Source organism: Falco biarmicus, chromosome 1, assembly GCF_023638135.1.
Source record: "Falco biarmicus isolate bFalBia1 chromosome 1, bFalBia1.pri, whole genome shotgun sequence".
Taxonomy (NCBI): Eukaryota; Metazoa; Chordata; class Aves; order Falconiformes; family Falconidae; genus Falco; species Falco biarmicus.
This window is the reverse complement of record NC_079288.1, coordinates 100,491,387-100,519,161: the sequence shown is the minus strand read 5'-3', so window position 1 is coordinate 100,519,161 and position 27,775 is coordinate 100,491,387. Positions and strand designations below refer to the sequence as shown.

General features: G+C 40.3%; 1 protein-coding gene across 5 annotated transcripts in view; it reads left to right on the top strand.

The window, feature by feature from the left end:
• SMIM14 (small integral membrane protein 14) overlaps positions 1-27,775 on the top strand; it is a 55,515-nt gene that overhangs the window by 2,968 nt on the left and 24,772 nt on the right. For 3 of the 5 annotated variants that reach the window (XM_056352461.1, XM_056352472.1, XM_056352466.1), the window contains one exon: positions 26,825-26,934. In XM_056352461.1, coding sequence (XP_056208436.1) covers positions 26,860-26,934 — 75 coding nt within the window. In that variant the 5' untranslated portion in view covers positions 26,825-26,859. Of the gene's footprint in view, positions 1-11,714; positions 11,904-11,960; positions 12,127-26,824; positions 26,935-27,775 lie in introns of those variants that run through there. The other 2 variants (XM_056352474.1, XM_056352481.1) reach the window with 2 other exon arrangements.

The following is a 27,775-nucleotide window of genomic DNA, read 5'->3' as shown; positions in this document are numbered from 1 at the left end:
TCTGGGTATTCATGCATTGTTTAGTGTGTTTGGCATATTGCTTTGAAACACTTCAGGAAGTGAGAGCAAGAAATATGGTGTCTTAAATTATGTTCAAACTATGTAAGATTACTGCATGAGGAAAGTTCATAGGATCAGTGCCTGTAAAGTAAGATCAGTGGCTGTAAGGCCTCAGCCCAAGCTCCCAATATAGAAAGGTTGCCAATATTCACTAGCCAACGCTAGGATAACCAACCATCCTAAACACTATATAATTTCCCATGTAATATGGGAAATATTACCTATCCTACAACCTATATATAGGAAAAGTTCCCCACATTTTCATGGAAAAGTGTCCATTGTTCATGCACAAGTTGTACATGTTGGACTCGCTGTACTTACAATAGAGTCACTGTGTGCGTGGTTCATCTGACTGAGACTGTGGATGCCCCCCTACCCCAAGTATACTGCCTGGGGACGGCAAGATGCTTATGACGGTACCAAGTATGATTAAATTGCTGTTCTTCAAGTTAAGATTCTTGGTGATCTTTTTCCTCATTTCCATATTTTCCTAATTTTATTCTGTTCATATTAATAGGATGTTTTTCTATTGGAATTGCTCAGAGAGAATTTGGAATTATTGAGATTGTTCCCTGCGATTAGAAGAAAATGCCATTTTCAAGACTATAACTTTATAGCATGCTACATTCTGTTCCTCTTTTGCTGCTTTGTGTCTTGCATAACAAGACTTCCCGCCTCCTCATCTTGGCCTCTTTAGTTTAGAAAAATAAAAAATGTCATGCTTGATCTTCTCTCTTTGTTGCTGGAGGATTTCTTATTGGAGGGGAGAGCTGTCTCAAGAGATCTGTATATTGATTCCAAACACTTTAGAAACAGGGGTTGAACCTGTAACATATTTTTAGTTCTTATTTTACTTATTTCATGAGGCATCCATATGAGGATTAACTTTAGATGGTGTGTACTTTGCATTTAAATGTTCATATACTAATTTATAATAATGCTTTATTTAACAAAAATCAGCATAAATAGTATCCATGAAACTAGGTTATTTTAAAATTTAACCCTCATTTTCCACCAAAATTACACCTACAGCTCTCTTTCTGTCATCCCAGCTTTTAACAGAGAGGCCTACATGCCAGAGGTTGTCTTTTTTTATCTGCGTCTCATTTAGCACATTTTGGAGACTACGAATAAATTTAGCCTGCACGTTTATTGTCTGTCATATTGTGTTCTTGTTGTGGCAGCATCTGGATGTCTCAACTCATTCCGAAGATTAGCTTTATCATAAAAATAACTTAACTGGTTCTGCAAGTTGACCGAGTTTTAAGATGTCATCTTAACTTTCCTGTTCCTCCTATATGTGTCCACGTCCGGTTGCGTGGACAGGTGTAAGAGTGCCCTCTCCTGGGTGGAACAGAGCAGATGGGCTCGCTCATGTGAGACGGATCCCCCTATTGAGGAGCTCTTCGCCTTGGAAAGAGTTCATGGCACTGCTACTGCCTTGCCCAGACTTTCCTGTAAAGGTAATGAGGAAGAACTTGTAGGAGTTCTGCAGGCAGAAATACCTAAAACAGTAAAACAGAAATTGTTCGGTGCTCCTGCTAGAGAGAGGGGAGGTATTTGCTCACGATGTCTGCACTTTCCAAACCGTGTTTTTCATGTCATTAGCAGCTTAAATATATATGCTGATAAAGGCAGTAAGTTTGCTAACTAAATTTACATCAGAGTCATCTGAAGTCATTTAGTTTGAATTAATATGATGCAATTCATCTTAGTGGAGTTAGATCAGAAATCAAATCAGCTATTGATTTTACATCAATTATGGCTTAAACAAGATTTAGCAAAGTTTTCACTAAACAATGCATGCGCAGAAATTTTTGGTAGTTTAATAATAACACCCTATTTTTCTTTGCTTGTTAAGGGCTTTTATGAGAAATTGACAGGACACCCTGGACTTTTTATTAATTTGCTGACCTGGCAATGTCTTCTAAATTAGTGTTACATCTGAACCTGATGTTTTTGGTAGGAAAACCTACCATTTAAGTCTGTTAAGCCTGCCTTTAAGTCTGTTAGGAAAATTATTGGTCTTTTTAAACTTCCACGTCTTTGTGGAGGAGCGATTTTCAACTGGTGATATATACACATTGGGGTCTAGGGGCCTTTCTTATGGGTTCATGAGAGGCAAAAAAAAACCCCAAAAAGACAAAAAGCAACTTCAGTTGTGAGATAGTTCTTGTAATTCTGCAGGAGGTCCCAGGTTTATTAATATTCTTAATGTAAAGGCACATACCTTGAAAAAATTTGGCATTAGCAGACTGAAAAATTAATTACAGGGAACTAAAAGCATTTCTTATAAAGGAAAAGGTGTAAAGGTCTGCTTTTTTCTTCCTGTTACAAGAAGAAGATAGCAATCTTTTCGAGGGTCCTTTCAAAATGAAAGTAAGCTGGGAAATACAGAAATAGAATTCACAACCTAACATGGCTATTATTATTAGTTTCATGAGTATTAGACTTAAAAGGGAAGAGAGGCTTTGGCCAATAGTACAAAGCATATAGTCACCATGCTACATTGCTGGTATATTGTTTTCCACTCAGAAACATTTTCTACCCTGAGTGAAGTATTTGAAGTATTTTAAGAATTTTGTATCACCATCTATTAATGTAATAACTTACAGTACATTATCAAATCTATGCAACTTTCATTGATAGGTACAAATGGATAGGTACAAAAGGGACTTAGAGCTGCCTTAAAAGGGCAGCTGGACAGCTCTTCCTGGCCAGCTGGACATCATCTTCTCACGTCCTTAGGATTAAGTAGTAGCTCCTTCTATTTTAAATGACTATAGAGGCTGAAATCAGATTCAAGCAGGTGCTCAGCAAACCTCCGTTTTGTAAACGTCCTCAGGACTGTAGTGTATAGGACCTTGAAGCTGGAAGCTTAAATTTGTTATTCAATGCAGTGGCAGCCAGGGAAGTACCTAAATGCATTGAGTAAGTAAGAGAGAAAATAAAATGGCAGTAATATTTTTGAATGATTGCTTGGGGATGAAGTTAGAGTTTCTCGTTAGGAGAGTTGAGCTTAGAATTAGACCTGGAACAGCAAATTGTTGTGAAGCGTTAATTGAATTTGGGAGTCCAGAATAAATAAAAATAAAGTCACTTTCTGTTAGAGGAAAAGTAAATGCAGTCACAGCCTAATTTCACAGCATTGGTAGTGGTCTTTAATTGCTAAAATATTTTCATATTCCTGACACTGTAGATAACCTAACTGCTGGAAAGCTCATTGTGTACAAAGTGGTCCAACTGACAGCGTGCAGATCAAATTTGGTCTCCAGGATGCTTCTACCTGGCTTCCTGCCTTTTCCTTTGAGGAGACAGGCAACACTTATTCAGGGAGTGTATTTGCAAACTGTCTTCCTACATCACTGCTGTGTCTTCTTGGGAGAAAAGGATGAGACTGGACACCTTTTTCTCTTCATGTATGTAATCTGAGTCATAGAGCCATCAATGCAGGCTGCAGAGGGGTATATGCAGGATCAAGCTGGAGGCGATAGGGCTGTACAGTACATGTGGTCCCAACTCAAAAGCTTTCCAGCTATAAGAAAATATGGATTAAAGATATGAATAACAACAGTATAATACAAGAATATATATAGTAAAATCAGAAATCTACTAGAATCCAAACCACAGAGAGAACATACTCCAGTATACTTTACATCATCAATTGTTAGGAATCCCTTCAATGGCCTCTCTGTTTCGTAAAGCACAAGATGTTTTAGAATTCTGTGAGGTAGAAAAAGTATAATTCCTTTTAATAAAAAAGAAACCAGGAGCTCTTGAATTCAGCTATTATTGCTTGATCTAGCAATTCTGGGACTCTGAAGCTTTTTGAAACTTCTAACTAGAATTTGAAGTGATTTCCAGTGATGGCCATCTTGCTAAACTACAGTATAATCTGTCATGATGGGCACCAAATCCACAGCTGATGGAAGTCTTTTGGAACTGTCTACAATAAAAATTTACAAAACAGTGAAATTTGTCAGACATCATCCAGAAAGAGCTCAACCATGACAGATGGGTAATTTATCAAGCTGTATGGCTGTTGATACCATCCTAAAATATCTGTATTTTGGAGACTGGAACAATTTTGTATTAGGCAAAGAGCCCCTTTTCTATTTATCTTACTACAGTTAAATAATAATTTAGGGCTAAATCATTAAGTCTAAATCACTAGTCACTGTTTAGACCACAGTCATATAAAAAGTTAATTGAACTGCATTTGTAGTCATAGAAACCATTAAGGACCAATTCAAGAATACAAATTAAGACAAGATGTTGCTGTTTTCCTAACCCAATTGTCTCCAGTTTGGCCATGTGGCTAGAAAGAACGTAGGATCTGGCAAGTTACTAGAGGAGAAGATTAAGGATAAAGTCAGGTTAAACAAACAAGTCTCAAATAGTGTTCTGTTTATGTATTGAGTAATGTACGGTTTCCCTGAACACAGCAGAAGCAAGCAATTTCTCTGGTCTTTGGATCTCTCTCTGGCACACAATGTTTCACGGAAAAGGATCTAGAAAATCCCTACTGTTCTGTGTGTCTTTCTCTTCAGCAGTAGCATATGCCTTTGTTTAGGTGGAAGATCTAGTTTAGAGGTAAGGAGTTTCTTGTCTTGTACCATTTTTCTCAAATGAGGGGTAGCAATTATAGTAGTTTCAGTGAAGTATAACCCATCTCATAAAATACCCTGTTACAGCTTTCCCATCTTCCTGACAGAGTGCAAGAAAGATCACATGGTAAATTGAAAGTTGTTGCCTTTTAAAAGGTAGTATTTTAGACTGTCTCTTTCTTTCTCCAATTAGAGGTTAGTCATGCTGGGAGGTATTCAGTCATGCTGTATGATTGTCTCTCAGGGCTTTGTAGATCCTAACTCTTCGTCCTAGGAATGTTTTGATGTTACGCTGTTGGTCCCTTCCCCAAACGTACAACAGACGTAAAAGATACTGACACTGAATAAAGTGTATATATTTAGTGTCTTCCTGCACAGATATTTCTAGGTGTCTTACTATCCCTGTATTTTAATATCACCCATCCCAAACAATTTTACTCCCACTGAAACTGTGGTGAAAGTGCTCTGAGCTTTGTTCCTGGGTTCTGTTTTGAGTGGCACAGTCAAGGTTGGAAGGGACCTCTCAAGATCATCTAGTCTACCCCTATTGTTAAAGCAGCATCAGCCAGGGCAGGCTGCCCAGCAGCATCATGTCCATTTGGGTTTTGAATATCTCTAAGGATGGAGGCACCACAACCTTTCTGGGCAACCTCTGCCACTGCTCAACCACCATCAGAGTAAGGAAATGTTTTCTTATGTTCAGTTGGAATGTTATGTTGTTTCAGTTTGTGCCTAGTGCTCTTGCCTTGTCACTGGGGTCCCCTGAGAAGAGTCTTAACTCCCTCAGTAGTTTCTCTACAGAGGAGTTGGACTCCTGCTGTAATATGGCAGTGGCTTCAAATCTTTCCATCTTTTTTTCAGTAATTACTTCCAGTTTTAGAGACTACATCTATGTCCAATTTTGACCTTAGTAGCTTAACACAAGCTAACCACGAGAACCCATTTAAACACTGAAAATGTAAATTCACACTCTTGAACACCAAAATGTTTTCCCTTAATATGTGCAGTGGTTTTGCAAAATTTGTAAATTTTGAAATGTAAGTTGAATAATACAGAATTCTTTTTTTTTTTCCTGACCTGACAGTGTTATCAAGTTCTGTAAATCCTAATTTTCTTTCTTATACTAAATCACTTTTAGGGTTTACAGGTCCTGCTCAACAGGTTTGACATACTGCAGCAAACATCCAGCTGCATCATACCACATCCTCAAACAGCAAATGTGCACAAAGCTAAATCCTTTGCATTATGTTCACACACAGATCTTGGCCAGCTGAGAAAGCAGTCACTTCTAGTTCACTTGTCAATACTGGTGTTCTAAGATTCAAAATTAAAAAAACATGGTTAAATGTGCTACAGAAAGCAGAGTATCACTTAGAGTGATAACAGATCAGATTCTTTTCCAACCATTTGATTTATTCTCTGTAGTCCATACAGAGATGCTGCCACGTTTTATGTGATAGAATACTGATCTCCAAGGACTGACTGGTATAGTTATGCCTTTTGATACACCTCCTCAGTGATGAGTAAAATACCTTTTCTCTTTGTTCTCTCTTTTTTCTTGGTAAATAATGCCTTGGCTTTTTAAAGGTTGGTTACTTTTAAATTTCAATCACATACTGTGTGCTTAATACCAGCTGCAAAACTGCACATATTCATTTCAGATCAGAGTAATTCCCAGTTCCTGACCAGAAAAGTTTAACTCCTTGCTGCTTCTTAGTTAGATGTAGTAAAGTGTTCCAAAAAACTCTTTTGGGATCTTATTTTCATTTCCTTCTCTCACATTTTCTTCTGTGCTAACATTCATCAAATATACTGGCTTGTATTTTGTGCCTGTGGTTCGTCTATTAGATATGGCTTCTTCTATTAGATGTTCACTTGAAAAGTGAAGAGGGATTCATTTTTATTTCAAGTCTGTGAGAACTGTAACAGTTGAGGGCTCTGACTCATGTTCAGAGACTGAATGCTGTAATGGCTCTGAACATAGAGAGAGGGTGACATGAGATGTGTTTTTCCCAAGTGGCAGCAATTTTCAGATGAATATAGCAATGTTAGCTGCTGGTAAGTTTATGGCTGTGAACTACAGTTGCTTAAGAAGCAGTTCACACTGTTTCTTATCTTTTCTTTGCAAGAAAGCCATCGCAATTGTGCAGCTGCTATTATGGTTTCTGCCCCAGAGGAAAAAAACAATTTGTTATGATTATACCAGTGTCGGTTTGCTTAGACCACATTTTTAGACAGGATTTCCCAAAGTATTTGCAAAACATGTTCCTGACACTGATTGCATAATTATCAATCACAATGGAATTTAGTAGCCCTTTGTCTCGTTAACTTGTAACTTGTGTGGTTACTGAGAACTTATTGTTCTAATACTACATATCACAGATAAATTTCAGCCTAGTTCAGATAGTATATCTTTACCAGTGAGTGTTATCATTAACAATTCAGTGGTTCAGATCTTAATCCTCTATTTTTAAATGTTTTTTGCAAGCCTGATCTTGAGAGGGTCCCAGTTGGCCTGCTTGCATTTCATTGTTACTCTAACTAACTAGTCGATATTCCAGTTAAGTGTAAAAAAGTCCTTGTCATCCCCTAGCTTCAGATTTCCTTCCTCCATTTCCTAGTTTTGGAAACTTCACTGGGCAGCTGTGATCTGGCAGCATTGCAGCAATCCTTTATGATCATTTCCCCTGGACTGTGGCTAATTTATCTCGAAGCCTGTGTTGGTATGTTAATGATTCAGGAGCACAAAAGCCTTCCATAGATCCATTTCAGTAGTGTTTTTTCTCTCTTCTGAGCCATATTTTTTCTGTGAGTCCTGACAGCTTAGGTTGTGGTTGGACGTTCATTAAGCTTGTATCTGTATGTTGACAGAAAATCTGGCAGTATAAATTTGGTTCAGCCGTGATCTCATAACTAAATTTCTGTTAAATTAACCTAAGTACACAATATATTCTTTGTGCCAGCTAATTCACGGGACTGCTGCCTGCTATCACAAAATGCTTTGCAATTCTCTAATGCTTAGTGAGATGCCAGCCCAGCTGAATTCTAGGAATGTTTGTGAGCAACTTTTCTGAGGACTTGGCTTCTTTTTCCAAAATTAGATCCCTCTTTCCAGAACCCCAGTGTTGCTGCCAAAAGGCCACTCCTACTTTGCTAGTGCAAGGGTAGTTTATAATCTTTCCTTTCCACTTCCTGGATGCCATTTTCAGACTAAGCTGCAGCCATCTTTCAAGTGGCTCTTCAGTACCAAAATTCACAGTAGATTCATGTACTTCTGGGAATAGCGTTATCTACTTATTATGGACTGCATACAAGAAAAGAGGGAGCAGACAGAAAAGGAGTTACATTAAGAGCATTTGCCCCACTTCTAGGTTATTTTTCAGATCTGGTGAAACTGAATTTCAGGTGAAGAACTTCCACTCCACAAAACAATGCAATGCCTAGTGGCATGAGGTGTGCAGCAAAGATGAGAATAACATCAGCAGAAAGAGAACTTCAGACTGGGAAAAGTAAAGTTCTTGGGTATCTGTAAACAAGCTCATCTGTTATTTGGCAAGTTAGATCACCAACATGACTCCTGCTTTTCCGTTGCCTATCAGGACAGAAAAGGTGAAAGCTAGCAGTGTGATGTGGAGCGTGATGTCTGCCTGTTGCTTTATCAAGTGCCCAATCCACACTACTTTCAGATGACGGATGTAAAGAATGTCATAGTAAGTTCTGCTCAACTCCCACCCTCCTCTTTTGTACATGGTTATTGGTGGAAGGAACATTACCATCCTCTGCCCTTCAAGCAGAGTTGTTTTCATAGTTTTATCTTGGCAGTGGGTGGCACAATTCTTTCTAGTGTGTCAGAATCATGGAATTTACTATTCTGTCCTTGTTACTAGCTTATCTTGAATGCATCTCATGCCTTTGTTCATAAAGTACCCTAAGTCATCACTGTTTTCATCATAGTTTGACTGCCAGAAAGGAGACTTCATAGAGTGAGTCTGAAAACAGCCTCCATAGTAGGATCTCGTTTTGCTGCTGTATCGTGCACTAAATTTTTGAGTGTAATAGGGAGCAGATGGCTGAAGCCTGGGAGTAGGAAGCTGAGATAGAACCAGTGCCTGCTATGGCTTGTTCATTTGCCCGTGGGAACCAGGAGGGCCAAATTCTGAGGAATGCTCTGGCAGAATGTTTTATGCAAAATACCTAGCTACTTTCTGCTTATATATATGTACTTGCTGATTTGAAAGCAGTAAGTTTACACATTGTTTCTCTTGTTCCTGGTCTCTACTTTCTATAGATCCTATTGCCTCCCCCTTTTCCTTGACAGTTCATACTCTGAAGTTTCATCCACAAGGATCAGCCTTTCACAAACCCATCCTTCACTAGGTCCATTGGCTTCCCATATTTCCAAGAATGCCAATGGAAACATATATGTTGAACAAAGAAAAATGATCAGAAAAATAATTGCTATTTTGCTGTCAATAAGGCAATACAAATAATGCAGAATACAATACTGGAAAAAAGCTCAGCTTTTCACTGAGACCAGTTGTGTAAAACTATGTACAGATATGCAGAACTTGGCAGTAACAACGTGGGGGAAAGAAACAGGAGTAGGGAGGGGGAGCTGCTTGCTGTGAGTGCCTGCATCTCATCCAGAGGGCTGGCTGGCTGGCCAGATAGTGCTGTCTGCATGCCTCATCAAGGGACAATTTCAAGAGATTACCAGACATGATGCGAGTTTCTGGAAGGGGCAATGTGAGAAATGAGCCAGAAAGATGTGATGCTTTGAGTTTTGAGAAGGGTCCATCTGATTCAAAGTAAGAGAGAAAGATGTCACAGGTCTAGCTGTAAGTGCCATCATTGCATACTGCTTTCTTGTAGATTGCTCAGTCATCATCCCCATGAGCTCCTGCCTCTCCTTTACAGATTCCTTGCAGGTTCATATTATTCCTGACAAGGCATCTGAGACTGCCTGTCCAGCTCACTTAGTCTTGCCCTTCAAGTTCTAGGATTGTTCAAATTCAGTTACTCCAAGAATCAATCGCTCTGAGACTCTTCTTAGTTTCAATAGTTGGCCCAAGTATGCCTGCCATCCTTTTAGCAACAGCAGGCTGTTTGAATTTACCCACAGGCAAGAAAAAACAGAAGTGTTTCATGTTCCTGCCTCAGCTTGACAGGAGGAACCTTCCTCTCCACTACTGTGTGGTTGCCAGTTGTGGTGCTCTCCTATCTTCTTTGAGCCAGGACTAGTGGTAAGCTGTGTCTGTTTGGGGGATTTCAGGATCTCCGATCCATTTTCTAGAACAATGGCTGTGTGCACAGACAGGCAAGTCTGCTTAATGGTGTTGGGAAGCTGCCTCTGCTAGCTTCTAGAATGGCTTGTTCCCTGATGAAGGTTTAGGAGGATGGCCAAGGGAGAGGTGGGAGATGCAGTTAACAGTTGATCGTTCTGCTTATGACCACCCTCTGACACCGTTGTTTTGGATAACTTTGTGTTTGGCCGGGACAGCCCCTCTATACTTCAAGCCTTGATGTTGCTGATATTCTTGCTGCACTCTAAATTCCTGGACAGGCTGTCAAGAAGCCTGTTCTCCCAGGAAGAATTGTAGGGTTGTAGTTTCATATTTCCAAATTAAAGATATTATTTTACCATCCTTAGTGCCTCGCCAGAGGTTCTGCTCCCTGGACTGAGGGAGGCAAGATGGCATGAGCTCTGTGTAGCTTAGCTTTTTTGTGTAATGGCCTGGCTTTGTCTCAGTGCCTTGATTCACTTTTCAGTATTGCCACTGTTTAGGCGGGTGCTAACACAAGAGAAAGGGCTGAAACATGGGACAGGAGAGGCAAGATCCTCACCAAGACAGGACTGCATGGGATGGCTAGACAAAGATAGCCTGCCTGCTGCCTCTCAGGAAGTGGAATGGTTATGTCCAGGGCCAGCCCTGAAGGAACAGAATTAGCCTACCTGCGCCTTACAGGGAGAGGTGGCTCTGCACACCAACAATGGCTGGATGTGCAAGGCTGCCAACTGGCAATGCACCCGAGACTCAGCAGAGTAACATAGGCTTGACACCGAAGGCTAGGAAAAAAGCTTTCAGAAAAAAACCCTGTAGCCATGAAAGGAGGCTTGAAAGCCCTGTGACAACAGCAAAGAGTGATGAGAACAGCCAAGCTTGGCCCTGTCTGTGGACCACAGCAGACTGTATGAGGCGCTGGTGCCACGAGGAGGTGCTGACTTGTGAGAACTTGTAACTTCCATCCAACCTTCACGTCTCACTGTAATGGCAGCATCAACCCTGTTTTCTGTGGCTCGGAGGAGGTAAGCCACCCCTGGAAATATTGGACAAATTTTCTTCCCTGTGTAATCCCCATGGCATTATGGCATGGTATCACTGTTCCCAGGACAGGATGCGGTCCATCTTTCCCTATGGGAGCATGACACCTTGCTTCTTAGGCTCAGGTGAACCTAGTTGGCTGACATTAGAAGCCTGATCTGAAATTTTCCTTTCTAACTTCATTCCACAGCATCCAAATGCATATTTTGAGAGTTGCTTTAATTGCAGAGTAGTCTTGTGAGTCACGAGCTCGGAAACAGGCTTTGGATTTCTAGGTAAGGAACTATGCTGTGAATTCCTTCTTACTTCGGGGATGATGGGGGTGTGTGTGGGGGGGGTGGGCAAGCAACGTGAGCGACCCTGTTTCTGGCGGGGGTGCAGAGCCCTGACCGCGGGGGCTGTGGCAGACCCACACACACACCAGGTCCCAGGGGAGCTCCTTTCCGTGTGTATTCTCAGCGCTGACCTACGGGGGCTTCGCTGGCAATGCCACCACCCGGCACGCCGGGCTGCCGCGGCCGCGCATCCTCCCGCCCGCGCAGCGCCCGAGAGGGCCGCGGCCGCCCCTGCCCGGCCAGCGGGCCCTGAGGCGGCGCGGCGCAGGCAGCCGCGGGGCTCCGGTGCCGGGCTGGCAGCCGCCCCGCGGAGGGCCGGGCCGGGCCGCGGCAGGGCGTGCGCGGGGGGCGGGGGCGGGAGCCGCGCGGCACCGCCCCGGCCCCGCCGCCGGGAGCCGGCAGATCCGGGTCTCGTGGCGCGGGCTGACGTGTGAGCCGGCCCGAAGCAGCGGGGCCGAGCCGCGGGGCCGCCTCTGCCAGCCCGGCCGCCCTGCCGCTGCCCTGCCGCTGCTCCGCCGCCTCCCACGCCGCGCGGCCCGCCGCAGCCCTCCGCGCCCCGCGACGGCGGCCAGAGCACGGTGAGCGGGGGGAGCCGCGGCCGGGGGCCTCCGCGGCGGCGACGGGGAGGGCGCGGGCCGGCCGCGTCTAGGCAGAGCCGGGCGGGTTTCCGCGGCCACCCCCGCCCGTCCCGGAGCGGGGCGGCCCGCGGGTGGCCACGGCGCGGGCTGCAGGGGTAACTTCGAGCCTGTTGAAGTACGGAAGCGACCCCGCTGCCCGGCGCTTCGCCCGGTGCCCGGAAAGGTAAACACCGGGAGAGCTCGAGCCGTGCCGCTCGTTAATAGGCGGCGCTTTTCTTTTTACAAACCAGTGAAACGTCCGCTCGTCGTCCTCACAGCTGGGCTGGTTTGGGTTTTTCGGGTTGTTGGGGTTTTCAGTGCAAAGTGGCAGTCTTCTCTCGTTTATTGGTAGGTTTTGGGGTTTTTTTAAGGATCTCATTCTGATACTTTGAGCTGAAGGGATTTCGATTTCTCTCTTTAAAGAAGCTGCAAGTGGCATGCTGACCCCAGAGTATGTGCTCCCAGGCTGCTCCCCGCTGTTTGAAAAGCGTGTGCAACTACAGTGGGAGAAATTGAACAATGTCTTGTGAAAGATAATCTCGGGAAAAGGACAACATCATGCTGTCATTAATTTATTAAAGAGAGGATTCTGGCCAGGAGCTCTTCGCGTGTGTGCTCCAAGATGTGATTTGTAGCAGATTATAGTGGGGAAGGGGTATAGTGGCCTAAAAGATGACAAGAGATTGTCCATGGTCATTCCTCTGCAGTGGTCACCATGCCAGGTTTCCCAGATGTCTTGCCCTGCAGCTCAGCTGCTGCCTTCCACAGCAGTTCTGAGGCCTCAGCTAACCACCACTTCTACAAGAATGTGGCACGTGACCTGCATCAAAAACTTTTGTTTCCTGGCAAACACCTGTTTGTCTAGTCAGTCTTCAGAATTGTCTTTTAAATTATAGATTTCTGGGTGTAGGGACTGTTTGTTTGTGTTGTATACTGGCTGAACATCCATGTCTATGAATATAGATAAGTCTTGAAAACAATCTGCAGTTTTTAGAGGTGAGGACATCAAACTTTTTTGGTCTTAATAGCTTATTATGTTAATATTATTAGTGTGTGTACTGGGGAAGGTGCGTATCTGCAGTGAACATTAGTAGGTTACATCTTAGAAGTCTTTACGTGCTTAGCTATTAGATTACTACCCACCTTTACTCATTTCTGTTACTTCCCAAAAGGAGACATCAAGTTAAAAAAAATAAATCATAAAAAAAAAATCTTACTTTTGATTTCATCCTATATATAGTGAGAGTGAATAAATCCTTGGTAATTTCATCTAATTCTTGTGACCTGTCAAGATGAAAGAAATGAAGTTATTGTTGTTGATGATTGATTTAAAAAGGTGACCCTGTCACTGACAACACAGCTTTAAATAGTAGAAGCAGTTGGCAAAATAATAGTGATTGTAATGTTAGCAGTACATTAGTTAGTTCAGTCCTGAGTGGTGTTCCTTCCTCTGCCTCTGAGATGGGCGAGTCCAACCTCTTTGGTTCTTTTTGCCCTGTTTTGTCAAACAGGAGATTTACAACTTTTGCCTAACTCGAGAGTGATATGAATTTCTGTATTTTAAGTAGTTAAGATCATTTTGTATGAGGTGCTAAACAAGTGCAAAGCCATGCTGGATGTGTTACTGGTCATTCCACAAAGTATTGTCACATGTGCTTCTCTGGCAGGCAGGGACATCCCTGACCCACTCGGGACTGTAAACCAAGAGGTTCTGCTTTAGAACTGAGGTGGTGGTAGCAGCTATTCTGTAGCTCTGGGTGGATCTTATTTTAGCCTAGCTGGATGTTACTTTGCTAATTATAGAAACAAATACAATAGACATGGTTCTATGATATTCCTTATACCATGCACGTTGTGACGGTTTTGCAGCACCTTAATCAAACCATAATCAAGTCCGCTAAGTCCGAAGTGCATGACCCAGTTACATGGGCAACGTTCTGCAGTCCATGTTCTTCCCTCATTCTGAGAGAAAACTAAGAATAATATACTTGTTAAAGAAGTAGTCTACGTAAAACCAATTTCAAAATGCATTATGGTTTTAATCACTTTGTAATTATTGTACCTGCTTTCAAAAGGTCAGTATTTGAGTTTAGAGAAAGTTAGTTTTGAACTGACTAATTGTTTTATTATTAACGCCTCAATTTGTACTTTCATATATTTAGACTTCAGAATTAGTGATGTGTGACTGTTATTTGCATAAAAGATGTGTAATAAAACAGAGTTTAGTTTCAGAATTTTCCCTCCTAGGTATTTTAGGTACTTGACATATATTCTTAAAGACCAAATTTTGTCTCTGCTGAAGTTCATCATAGCAGAATTGAGCCTAACAACATCATGAGTCTTCACAGGGCCAGTACAATGAAAACAGCAAGATCCTCTTTATCTTCTTAGAAGTGTGTATGAATGGAGAAGGTGTGCTGTGCCCTGGCGATACCAAGTATCAGATTCTTACTGTGTATGTTTTGAACATTTATCAGATTACTCATCACAACAAATACAAAAATATTTTGACAGATGCATTTAAAAAAATGGATGTCATCTGCCCATATTCTGCTTGGGAAGTAAATCAGAGAGCTTGTGAGCCTGCTTTGCATACATGCTATTACATACATGCTTTGCATGCATGCATTTACATACATGCTGTTACACTTGATGTTAAGCACACTTTCTATTTTAACTTCCTAGGTTATAGATACAATTTATTAATTCATAAAGATATATCTAATTGCTAATGAGGCACTTGATTCTGCAAGACATTGAGTACTTGGTGGAAGATCCAAGTGCTCCCAAGTCCTCTATAAGTACAGAGGAAGCTAAGGAAACTTTGTAAGATTACCCCATAGAGCTAAATCTTGCAATCCTTGTTCAGGTTAAAAAAAAAAAAAAAAAAAAAAAAAAAAAAGTCTTTCCCCAGAACAGCTCCTTCAGCTTCTGTGCCTTGATTCACCTTGAGCTAGCTTCCCCAGTTCCCAAGGAGCCTCATTTGAAGAAAAGACTCTTTAGCTCCTCATTATGAAGGAATACAGTCAGGGATATGAGGAGGATTAGTTTTAGTCTTAGTCTTACTTCTGGTGGACCTTAGGAGCAGTGTGGTCCTATCCTCCTCTTTCCATCTTATCGCTTGCTCCACAATATTGACTGGGGCAAGCAGGAGGTCCCTTAGTGCTGCTTGATATGGCTTTTCATGAAACACTTGAAGATGCTTGGAGAGCAGCCTCTGGCATGATTGAGTGGTTGTACATGTGCATGGTTATTAATTGAACAAATACGCTTCAGAGGCTTTAGTCAAAGTATCTAGCTGGTATTTTTACAGATAATGGAGCAAATTAGTCCCATTTGGGTGGAAACAGATAGAATTACACTTGATAAAAGTTTTCCTCATTAAGATTAGTTCTGATTCTTCTGCAGCTTTGCATGCATTAAAAAACATGGCTTTCTGGAGCTAAATATAGTTTCATTCGTACTTTATAAAACTGCTAGACAAGTGTCAGACCCAAAGCACTGAGCTCTCCTAGGAAAGAAAAGATTTTATCAGAAGGAACAGAAAAGCTGTACAAAAATGTAGCACCAAACATTTACATGATATAAGCAGCTGCAATGCTTTATTTGTTGAATCTTTTCAAATACAGTCCTCTCTCTAGTAATAGAGCTTTGGTCTTTTTTGTTCATATATTCACATTATGTATTTGTATATTTCCAGCTAGTTAATCATGACAGCTTTATTTTTAGCAAGGCAATATTTTTAGAGAACTTGATAAAATAATTTATGTCAGTTTTCATACGTTAAAGAGTTCATTTAGGGAAAAAACAGCTGTCCAAATGGCATTACATGAAGATATGAAGGAAAGTTGGGCGTTAGCTCTTCAAATAGTTGAACTAAATCAAGTGTGAAACAAAGTTTCCTGGTGCCAGGGGCCTTAGTTTAACAAGAATTCAAGTGCAAGTGGTTACAGCGTTGTTAGAGGCTCATCATTTTCATATCTAGGTGAGACTGATTAGATGGCACCTGTCATTAAGCACCACTATTTGAAAATACTAGATAAAGCTTTTATCAGAGAGCTCCATGAAATACGGAAATATTCTTATACATAGACTTCTCTTGAGCCATGGAGATTGTCAGATGCTTCCAATTTCAAGTTAGTATGTAGAACAAAAGTGTCTAAAGTTGAAAAAGGCCTTCTTTCCTGTGGGAAAACTGTGGAGCTGAAGGTGAGATGTGTGCTGCAAACTAATCCTGATCTTGTGAAATAGTACCATAGATTTTCCTTGTGCAAATTAATGTAATAGATTTTAAAATCTATTGCTAGTAGGTGCAGGGGAGCCTTGTGCAATTTGCATAGCACTTTCCTTCTGATAATCTAAACTAGTCTGGGAGTCTGCTGAATTAGATGGATGTTATTCTCTGGTAAAAACTGGGTCATCTTTTAGCTAAACATATGTAAATAACCAAGCCCAGAAATCCTGTTAATTGCTACAGATTCCCTCTGGTATAAGTACTGATTAAAAATATTATAATTGATAAGCTTCAGACTGTTTACTGCAGGTATGTAGAAAACCTCATTCAACTTCCCTTGAAGTCAAAGACAGGCACCCGCTAGCTTCAGATAAAATTTGATCTGGCCTAAAGGGGTTAGGAGTAGGGCTGCCAGGGAATAGAGCTGCTTTCATCTGAAAATTGAAAATCCTGCTATCTTTCTCAGCATGCTGCTACCCTGCTAAATCTGTTTGCTCAGTGGCAACTTATTAGAAACATATGTCATCTCTGGAGGAAAAAATAATGAAAATATTCCAAAGAATTTCAGTATAATTTTGTGTTTGTATGTGATTGGAGTAACATTAAGGAATAGTGTGTTTTTACAGTTTTAAGGATTTAGTATGATATTTTATAATCCAAACAATTGTGTTCTTAATAAACAAGTCGTAAAAAACTTAATAGCTCATGGTTTAGCGCTACACTTGTTGGCTCAATATAGTGGAAAAACTTTCATTATATTGTTTTGAAACTGTACATTTTTGTAAAGGAGTGAATAAGATAAGTTTTTAATGTTTATTTTTGCAAAGAGATGAAATGTCTAAAAGTCTCCAAATGGTTGACCCTTAAAAGAAATTACTTCAAAATAATGAGTTATTGCAGGCCACCTGAGCTGTGGTAACTGTCTGGATGCTCACGTGTAGCTCAGGGCAGCTCTGAAGTGGCTCAGTTTAACCTTTTTCTCTTATGGGCTAAGCAAAGTCGTGTTCGCTCACTGTTCCCATGGGCTAAGAGTGTGTGTGTGGACTGTTGCCACAGCTCAGCTGGTATGCAGTGGTTTTGTTACACCATGGTATTTTGTTCATGAGTTTGAGTTCTGAGTTTCACTGGGCAAACTTTAAAGTTGGATCTACTTCGAGCTTTCAGGCTGCTTTGGTACATTTGAGCATTTTAATCGTAATTTTGATTCATAATTCTTGGAATCTGTTTTATGGATAGGTTACATAGTTTGTTATGGGGACGTATTCTTTTTCCGTACTTAATCTTTTGAAGTAAATTATTAGTTTTGTATTATGAAGCCCAAAAGTTAAGTGCAAAACATCTCTGGGGTGGGGTAACCAACAGCAACGTTGGTTTCCCTGTTCTGCTTGCATGGGGAGGCTAGTATGAGATGTCTCCTCTGCCATTTTTTGTCTGCGGGCAGTACCCTTTATTTCTGTTTCCCTGCAAAAGTCTGCTCCCTGGAAAGGCCAGCTCCTCTTTTGGGCGTGACCACTTGTTCAGGATCAGGCCTGCCAAAACATTGCAATACAAGCCTGTAGCCCTGGTTGGCACGGCACAGCATGGGTGTCCTCTCACTGCTGGTGCAGAAGTGCTTTTGGCAGGGGTTTCAGGTTCGGTATGTCTTGCTCCAGCAGCAGTGCATCGCTCGTACAGCTGCAGGGGTGCTGAATTTAGGAGATTGGCAATTGTTGCTGGGGAATGGGAAAAGGAATGTTGATACGAGCAGTGGGGCAGTCTGTAGCGCCAGAGCCACTAACCAAAAGCAGGAGAATAAGCAGATTTGCCTAGGAGCTGGCTCTTCTACTTACCACTCAAGTGGAAAATCCCGTTAAAGTCAATGAGAGTTCTTGCCTTACTGAAGGCCACAGGAGAGGGCTCCCAGTTTGCTCTGTAATCTGATTGAAATACATTGTATTAGTAATTTTACAGAGGATAGCCCACCCTTGTGCATTAACACATGTCAAACAAAATGATTAAATAGCCTTTAGTCATTCAGTACAATAGGAATAATTTTGTTGTCCTAGACCATTGTCACAGCCTGCTACACTAGAAATGTTAAAGTAAAGCTGAAGCATTTACTTAGCAGAAAGAGGGTATTATTCTTGGACAATGTTCTGTGTCATTGACATCTTCTCTTAATTAGCTTTCATATTGCAAGAGATTTCTTCCAGAAAAATGTCATCATTTTAACAAAAGGATGACCAAATGCTGACAGCTGGAGTTTGGCAATAACATTCTGTATCAAATATCAGTAAATGAATTCTAAAATAGCTGGACTGCTTTTTTGTCCATGACTGGATGTGCATAATTAGCTCCTTTTCAAGTGTTTTGCCCAGAGGAAATGTTAAGCCACCTGCATGGAAATAAGTAAATAGCTTTTTTTAATCTTGGTGAGTTTTATTTAGCTCCCTTGGGGAGTTCAGTTTTGATCACTGACATCAGCCTTACACCCTTAAAGCCTGGAATCTATCTCGCTCTCTTCACATACTGGGGACTGCCCATGAAAAGGAGGATGGGAAACAGTACTGGAACAGTGTGGGGGGTTTAATGTGTGGGTTCTTGTCCTCTGAGAGATGTACTTCACGCTGATGAACCTTACTTAAACTGAAGGAAGCATCTGTGACATCTTCTGTATTTCCCTGATATACCCTTGTGTTGAACTGATGCATCTCAGGTCACCTGCTCTCGATGTTGTGGTGGTCACACAGAGGTGGATGAGGGCTGTGGGGACAAGGGATGTACCAGTACTGCAGCAGTCTTGTGGGACCATCAGAAAAAAACATCAGGCAGGTCTTTAGCGCACTTCTCAGTTCTGAGCCTGTCCCTGCTCAGAAGCTCCTTCCCTGATTTTGGCATGTCACTATAAGTATCCTTCAGTGGCTGGCTCAGCATTTCTTTGTCTTTGCTTCTATTTTTAAGGAATTGTTTTGTATTAAATTAGCATTTGTAAGAAGTACCAGATGGATGACACTGGAAAATTAATTCATAATTTACTTAGCAAATTATTTGTGGGACAGTAGTAAAGTTACCCACTAGTATGCCTTGAGCAGGATGTGGCTGGTGAGCAGTCCTCTTGTGGAGCTCCTACTGGTCTTGATACCTCTGTTGAAACCAACAAGAACAGCACCAGTTGCATACATCTGTGTGCATGGTTAGGCACTGACTTTCCGGTGAGGGAAGGAACTGGCTTAGCTTGATCTGCATGGAAAAGTTAATCTTAGATCTTGTTAATTATCCTGAGAAAAGTTGTAGTGCAAAAATACACTTGCCAACTCATTAGGCTACAGCTGGAAGTCCAGGGAGATGTGCTGATGCTTTCAAGTATAAAATCAGCTGCTTTCTTCCCCTGCCCCCTGGAATTATAGGGAAAGTGAAAAGGAGAGCTCTGAAAGTGTTGCTATGTCTAAGAACCCATTTGGGGTTATTGTATCAGCCATCAAAATTATTGCAGCTCTTTTCCCTAGAAAAGCTACATGGATGATCTGAACTGGGACAATTAGTTGAAGAAAGCTGTAATTGGAGCCACACTTCACTGTGGCAGCACTCCTCCTGGCAGGACCCACATTTATATCCTGCTTTTGCTGCCCAGTCAGACAGCTGGTTTTCTTTTGTCCTGAAAACTCAATTTTATGCCCAGGAGGAGGCCTGGTCATCAATAGTCCTCTAGAGGTCTGTGACCTTGCAGAACTAGATCCACTGAAGCCAAAGGGAGTGCTGGTATTTGTTTCAGTAAAAGTAGGATCGAGCTGTAAGAGTGTGATAGTTGATGGGAGAGAGCTTCTTTTGCCTTGTTTGTAAAAGAGGTTTAAAATTACCATTATAAAAATGCCAAGAATAATGTTGCAGTGTTTCAGACTGAAGTTCTAGGAGGGAATATTTACATGAACTTTCTAAATTACAGTAACAGCGGATAACAGATCCTTGGAATGTTTTAATTAGTGTCAATTTGTGTACAAGATTACTCTTTATTTACAGATTCTATTTATAGCCTCGTTTGAACAGAGGAAGTTGCTTTGTAAAAGAAGTTTCCGTAGAAAACTTAAAGCTTGTTTTTGCCAGCTCTATAACTCTTACAACTTAAAACTCTTGTATAAAAAAATGCAGACCACCTCCACTGGTTACTCATGCCAGGCCTTCGGCTTCTAGATTAATTTTTAGTGCAGTGTCCTCCCCCCTTGCCTTAGATTCATGCATCCATTAACTTCAGACAGAACAGCAGTTATTATTTTAAGTTACTGCTTATTTTTCTCTTTATTTTCTCCCTGTTTCTGTAGTTCCTTTTGTGATATTTCTTCCCTATTTAGCTACAAACACTTCTGCTTTCTTATACTGTACTGTAGTTTTATCCTGTGATTAGTTATTCCCTTCCTTTGCTTTATTATGGCTCTGTTACCATTTCTGCCTTGTTCCTCCTTTATACTGCTCTGGTGGAGAAAATGTGCTGTATTTCAGGTAGTAGCAGTGTAAAAAAACTAGAAATATCACAAAGATCTCTGCAGGTTAAATCAGTCAGTCCTGTCTATACATATCTCTGGTTTGTTTGTTTTTTAAGTGAGAAACCCCAAATCCATGCATGTTAATTTCTCCCCTCTATACTTTAACCCAGTCTGAAGAGAAACTTGTTGCAGAAATCAATGGATAAAATTCCCTGACCTGTCTTATGAAGTTTAGCTGTAAAACTGAAATAATAGGAGGTCAAATAGGCTAGTGAGTTGGATGTAGGTAGTTCATCAAAAGACTAACAAAACACTCAGGATTCTGTGGGATGCTGGATGTACATGTAGTACAAAAATTATAGATGATAGAAATCAACAGGAAGATATGGTATGTAAGAAATACAGAAAATTCTGAGTTTAGGATTCACTTGATTTTAATGTTTAGGCTCCTCTTGTTTGCTTGGTCACTAGTAAGCAACATTGCCCTACTGCAGATACCTTTATGTATTATTTTACTGTATACCTAATTGATGTTGAATTGGATTTTGTGTGACTAGGCAGGGCTCTAGGTGACTAGGTGAGCCCAGTCCCTAGAAGAGGCAGGATTAAAAACAGATTTTTGTGTAACCGCTTGTACCAGAAGCATTTTGAATTGCCCAGTAAAGAGTCAGCTGAGATGCCAGTTGCCCCTGGAGTACTAATGGTACCCAGGGGGACAGAGTGGCCAAGGAGGGGAAAAAAAAAAATCCTATAAAAGCAGTGATGAGATGCTTTATGAGAAGCTGATCATAGCAGTCTCTTCTTGCTCTAACTGAAACAAATTTCCACTCCCTTGGTTAATGGGTACTGTGGTCACATAGCTGCAGTTTCTCTGGGACAGGACTTCATATGCAGGATTGCAAGGGTGTTATGCTACTCAAGGCCAATGTGCAGGATGTTTTACATGCTAGAAGAGAATACTTGGAGGTGGGTAATATTATACAGAAGAACCAAACTTGGGGTATGCTATGAAGAAAATTAATTACTGAACAGGTCAGGTATTGTAAGAAAACATGGATACTAAGATTAAGTGCAGGTAAAAAGGCAAGAGAACAAATCCTTCTTATGGAAAGCTGGATAGGAGATCATGGAAGAGTATAGGAAAGAGGGTTTCTGCCTCTGACAGTAAGATAAAAATGAACATTTTATCTTTGGGGCAATGAATTGTTCATGCTTTGTGTATAGCTTTTGCTATTTTAGCCCTTTATAATTTTTCAGAATGCGTGCAGAGGCATAACAAGTCATTTGCTTTCTTTCTACATTTTTATTTTAAATTCTATGCATATTTTCATTTGTTCTGCCACACTTCTCTCAAACTGAATCACAGAATCACAGAATGATCAGGCTTGGAAGGGACCTCTGGAGATCATCTAGTCCAAGCCCTTGGTAAAGCAGGTTCACCTAGAGCAGGTTGCAGAGTCGTGTCCAGGTGAGTTCTGAGCTCAAAAGCAGATTTAACTTTATGGCTTGTTAGAAATATTTGACAATTGTGCTTTGAGTTATTGCAGTTGGCTGAAAAACAGTAACAAGGAGCTGAAGAGGGTTTTATAGCTCTTCAAATTAATGTGGAAAGATTCTGTTACTTGTCTGCTGTGCTGTGAGGTATTTTGCTCCCAAGGATTTTTTACCTTCAATCTTCAAGAAAATAGCATCACAGACAAAATAGTTCTTAGCAGAGGAAATCTTCATCCATTGTATGTATTGTGTATATGATAGTCTATATTTTAAAAGTCCCTGGATCCAGGAAAGATAAGAGTTAAAGGGCTTAGAGGTTTTGATGCTGAAGATGCTAGGTTTAGTCCATGATAAATCTGCCGTGACTCTGATTTATGTATCATACAGAGTGAGTGTTTCTTTGAATACTGAAATCACAAATATTTTTACACCTCCTTTATACCAAGAAGTAGAGATTACCAGTATGTGCACTTTGATTATCTTGCTAATCAGCATCATGTTGGAGTCACATTGGAGGGCATCCAGCACATGAAAAATTGACAAAACTTCTTGTTTGCCTTTATGCTAGAAAGGAATTCAGTTTCGCAATGATTAGGGTGGAGAAGCAAAGTATAATTTCAGTCTCCCAGAGCTCACCAGCTGCATGCTATTTACTCAGGAGAGGTGTTGCTGAATTGGGAAATAATGTACAGTCATTGCAATAATTTAAAATACAGAAGAGTCTCCAGGTACAAAAAAACAATCAGATTGTAGCCATAAAGATTGCTTTTCTGATAGTAGAGTGTATAAAATATAGTACACAGCTGTAGGGCTGGCATTGGGGAAGATAATAAAAGAAGAAACAATTTGCAATAATTACTATAACTGAGTGCTATATTTTTAAATCATGAGAGACTAGAAATATTTTTCAATATGGCTTCATTGCCTACAATTTCAAATAGATGCTCAAGTCAAAAGGTAATGGTGGATCAGAGACCATCCTCCACTTTACTCCCGAATTATAGTAATTCTGTCTCTGATTACAGTATTTTAATTTCAGTAGTACTCTTTATGATTGCCTCTGTGGGCCTCTTTACACTAGAAAGGTCGTATTGACTCTTTGATGGTACATCATATTTGTCCACGTTTACTAATTCTCTCTTTTATTATGCTCTCTATCAGTTTGCTTAGTCTAGAGGCCATAATATATACCTTCCCAGCTGTTAACAGTGAGAGCTTTGGCATATTTACCAAATGTATCTTCCAGCTGTTTGTAAACCCTATGAATTAAATACTGTACTAGCAGTAATATGGCCAACCCAAAATACAGTAATTTTAAGTAGAGTAAAAGTAACTCAGAGTACTTGCAGGTATTAGACATCATAGCCTTACCAATTGCTGTGGTCTTACCAGTTGCTCTATAAATTTCAAGAAAAACACAGTAGCAATAAAAAGAAAACATACAGAAAAATAAGTAAAATAAAACTACAAGCTTTTCTTTTCTTTCTCTGGGTCATGAGGAAGAGAACAGAGCACATCCTCCCATTTTCTGCGATAGACCGTAGAACAACTCTATTTGCAAAAGGTGGAGAGCTGGTGTGACTCACAGCAAAGAGGTCAGAGCTGGGCAGAACAAGTTAGCCGCTGACGTGAGATCAGACAATTGGAAGTGCTGGGAGGCAGGCAGGAAGCACATTGCAATTCTGGAACAGATTTTTGATACAAACAGGCTGCTGAAGAGCACACAGTGGAGCCAAGGAATCCTGCTCTGTGATATATAAAAGTACTAGTCTCTTATTACCAAATCTTAGAAAGGTCACAAAACATTGATAAACTTAAGGATCTGATTACACAGCCTAGTTGATATTTAGTACTTTATACATTCAAAGTGTGTTACAAATAATACAGTTATTAAGCCAAAAATGCTTTAATGAGGAATATGGACATGAGAGTGTCAGTTTGCAAGTGCAAATCATCGTATAGCATGGAGTGGGTGTCTCTTCTTTATAACTGGTCAGCCACATAGAAAATCTGTTTCCTTCAGTTCCCAGCAAAAAACAATAGCATAGAGGGGATTAGTTAGCTGTTGGTTTGGTTTTAAGTAGTAAAATAACCCAAGTTTAGCAACTGTATCAGGGGAAAACCTAATGCTGTTCCCAGAATAGATGGTCCATCTTCAGTCCTTTGCCAATGAAAGAGGTTGTCAGAGGCTTGGAGGAAGGGAAGATAGAGGATGATTCCTTTCAGCCTCATGTGAATGTGAGAAAGCTTGTAAGGGATCTTTTGTTGAAAGTTTGGGTGGCGTTTTACTTGGTGACATGTGTTCTTCTTTATTTTTAGCTCATTAAGGTAATTTTTCCTGTACAATTCAGATGTCTTAGGGTAAATTCCTTCTAGCACACCTCCACTTAAATGTTGTATGACAGATTATTTTCCCCTGTTTATTGTCTGGTTTTTTTCAGTTGTATGCTCTACAAAGAATGTTTGCCTGGTTTTGTTCTGATGACTCTTACCTGATGTTTCGATTTCTTGTAGTCATATATACACACTCCTCTGTTAATTGCTGTGACATTATTATGTGTTACTGACTCCTAAATTCTTTCCAGTTACAACGAAATATTCTTTTGCAACTTTCCTGGTTCAAATACCTTCTTTTGGATGTTAGCATTGTGTCCAGAGACACCATTTTGCACTATTTAGCAATCAGTGCTTTTACGGGTTCCTCGTGCTAAGATAGTTTTAGAAAGGCTCTTCTGGATGATGTTGGCTATCATCCAGGGAGCTTGTGTAGTTAAAAAATTTCTTCTATTGCTGTCATGCAGTTCTACTGGTTCTGCAATAATATCATGAAAGTTAGTGTAGTAGCTTTATAATTAACTCCCAAAAAGAATCATTGGAGCATCTCCTGTGATCTCCTGTATATTGGAGAACATTATATCTAAACCTGGGTGCTTCTGTACTTTACTCAATAACCTGTATCTGACTGAAGCACATCTGAATGGATTGAGAGATGGGAAATCCACCCCTTCTTTGGCAGTTTGTTGCACTGATCGGTTACTGTAATGATAAAATTGTATGCCTTGCTTCTCTTTTGAATTTGGTTGATTACAGCTTCCGGTCATTGGTTCTTGATGACCTGTTCATTGAAAAACTTCTCAATACTCAGGTTTATTTTTCTATGCAAAGGTACTTGTATGCTACATAATCAAGTAATCTCTGTTGTCTTTTCACTACATTGCCAGATTACTCTTCCTTAGTGTCTAGGCAAAGAACTTTTCCTCCACCCCTTCAGTATAATTTTTTTTTAACTCTTTTTCCAGTTTCCAGTATTCTTTTTTAAAAAGTGGAGACCCTAGCAGATTAAGGGCACTGATGTTCAAGCTGTAATGAAGACATGGATATCTCTTACCTTCTTTTACTATCTGGCTGTCTCCACCACAGCAGAGGGTAGTACAGAAGAGTGGTAGGCATTGACAGAGGAAGGACTTCTGAAATGCTTTTGCTTTTTTCCGTCTCTCTCCATTCATGAAGATACCTTATAGCCATATGGGTTATTTCTCTTTCTCCTAGTGAAGATAAAACATTAAAATGCTTATGTGTGATCAAGACTTAAGTTTTTATAGCTTACAGATGAAGAGCACATCTGTTGATTCAGCACACCCTTATCAAATGGCTGCCATCTTCATAAACTACTTGTTTTAGGAAGTTGAAGTGTTGTATCTGCTTTATGCTGCTGCATTTGTTAAGCTTGCCAGCTATTCTCACATTAGTGCCCCAGTGCAGGCAACACAAACAGTCTGAATCCAGCTTTATTGCTGCTAAGTTAACATAAATATTTTGAAGGTATTATTATGCAGAACTGATCTAATACATCATAAGAGGCCTCATTCAAGAGTAATTAATCCCTGAGTTGACCAGAAGGATAGAAATGCCTTGCAATCTGTTACCCATTTTGACCATCAATTAAGTCACTGAGGAAGTTATTGTTAAATAGTAAAGATATACTTGTATATGCTTGACACGTGTGGTGTAAGTGGTTTTAGCAGGTGAATAACCTAGAATTGATTCCCTACCATGTCCATTACAGCGTCTTTGAACTTTCTGTATTGCTAAGTGAATGACCTACTTCTTTGATCTAAAATTAGTCTGTGTAGCTCCATTTTTAAAGTGTTTCCAAGTACATCCACTTTTGTACCCCTGCTGCTTGCTTTCATTATACAACAAGGATGATTGTTTCTCCCTTTAGCAAAGAACTTACTGGGTTTTAAATTATTTTCCTGTACATTGATCCAGAGGGAGAATGCCAGCAGTTTGTTAGGGTTTAGGAGTACATATTCCCCTGACTTTTCAAATTGTGTGCGTACACTTAAGAGTCCCACTGTGCAGATGAGAGACCAGAATTTAATCTTTGTGGTTCTTGTTTGTGAGGATGTATTTCATTGTGGTATGTGGGGAAAAAAACAGGGGGGAGACACAAATTCTTGTAAAAAAATTATTTGGTGCTCAAAGGAAGCCTGTGTGAGGCACTGCTTTCAGCAGCATCAAAATGTAACTGCACATACCTTCTTCATTCATGCTGCCAAATGAATAATAGGATTACCCTGCTTTGTTTTGCTTTTTCACCCTGGCATTAAATGAACTGAAACTTGATGTGTGAGTCTGGAAAATAAGGTCAGTTGAAAAAGAGTTCATTGTCCTTTTATTCTCACCCTTCTTAGGTGTTCACAGACAAGTCAGGTTTATCCAGAGAGCCATGGCAGAAGGTGGATTTGATCCTTGTGAATGCATTTGCTCACATGAACATGCAATGAGAAGACTGATTAATCTGGTAAGGATAACATGAAAATATTTGGAAGGGTGGTAATTCAGCTCTTGCAGGTTTTCAGTTACTGATGCTTTTGATTCTACTTCTTTGGTTGTATGTACAGCTCAAATCTGTGTATCTGACTTTCTGATGAGCTTTTGAATAGTTGATGCAGATGATCGCTTTCTGTTTATTTCCCAGGGCTGCATTTTGACAGTATTGACAGTGTTTCTATTGAAATGTTTCTCTGTAGCCCTTTTTTGGTCTGCATCAAAACAAAGAAACTGTCGTGCAAATTCTTTCAGTTCAAGGAGATACCCCACACAGGAAGTTCCACATACTTATATGGCAAGATAACAATGTCTAAATTTTTAAACCTTTAAAAAATTCTGAAGTTGAGAACCCAGTGATTTTGAGTTCTGAGTTCTGTTTCTTGCGATGTCATTGATATGGTTGAGCAACCTCAAGCAAATTATTTTACATTGCTGCAGCTGTGACCTGTAAAATAGCAAGGATTCTTTGCTTCTGACTAGAACTCAGTTCATGTCCATTGAAGAAAAAGTTACAAAGTGCTCTTTTTTTTTTTCCCCTAAGTAAAAGTGTAAATTTTTTAAAAATAATACTAAAATTTGTGAATTGTCAGTGAACTTGATTACTAGTCTAATTTGGTTAAATACCTTTAAGATCACATTGTACATCAGCTTCATTTGATGTACTTCCCCTTGTTGATTTTTCATAAATTCGCTTTTATCCCATTTTCTGTCTTAGGCGCTAAATTAATGTCTTTTTAAGTGACTACATCAGCCACTCAAGGCAGTATGTGTGAAGAGCAGCCTCTCTAGGATCAGGCCCTTCTTCAACAAGT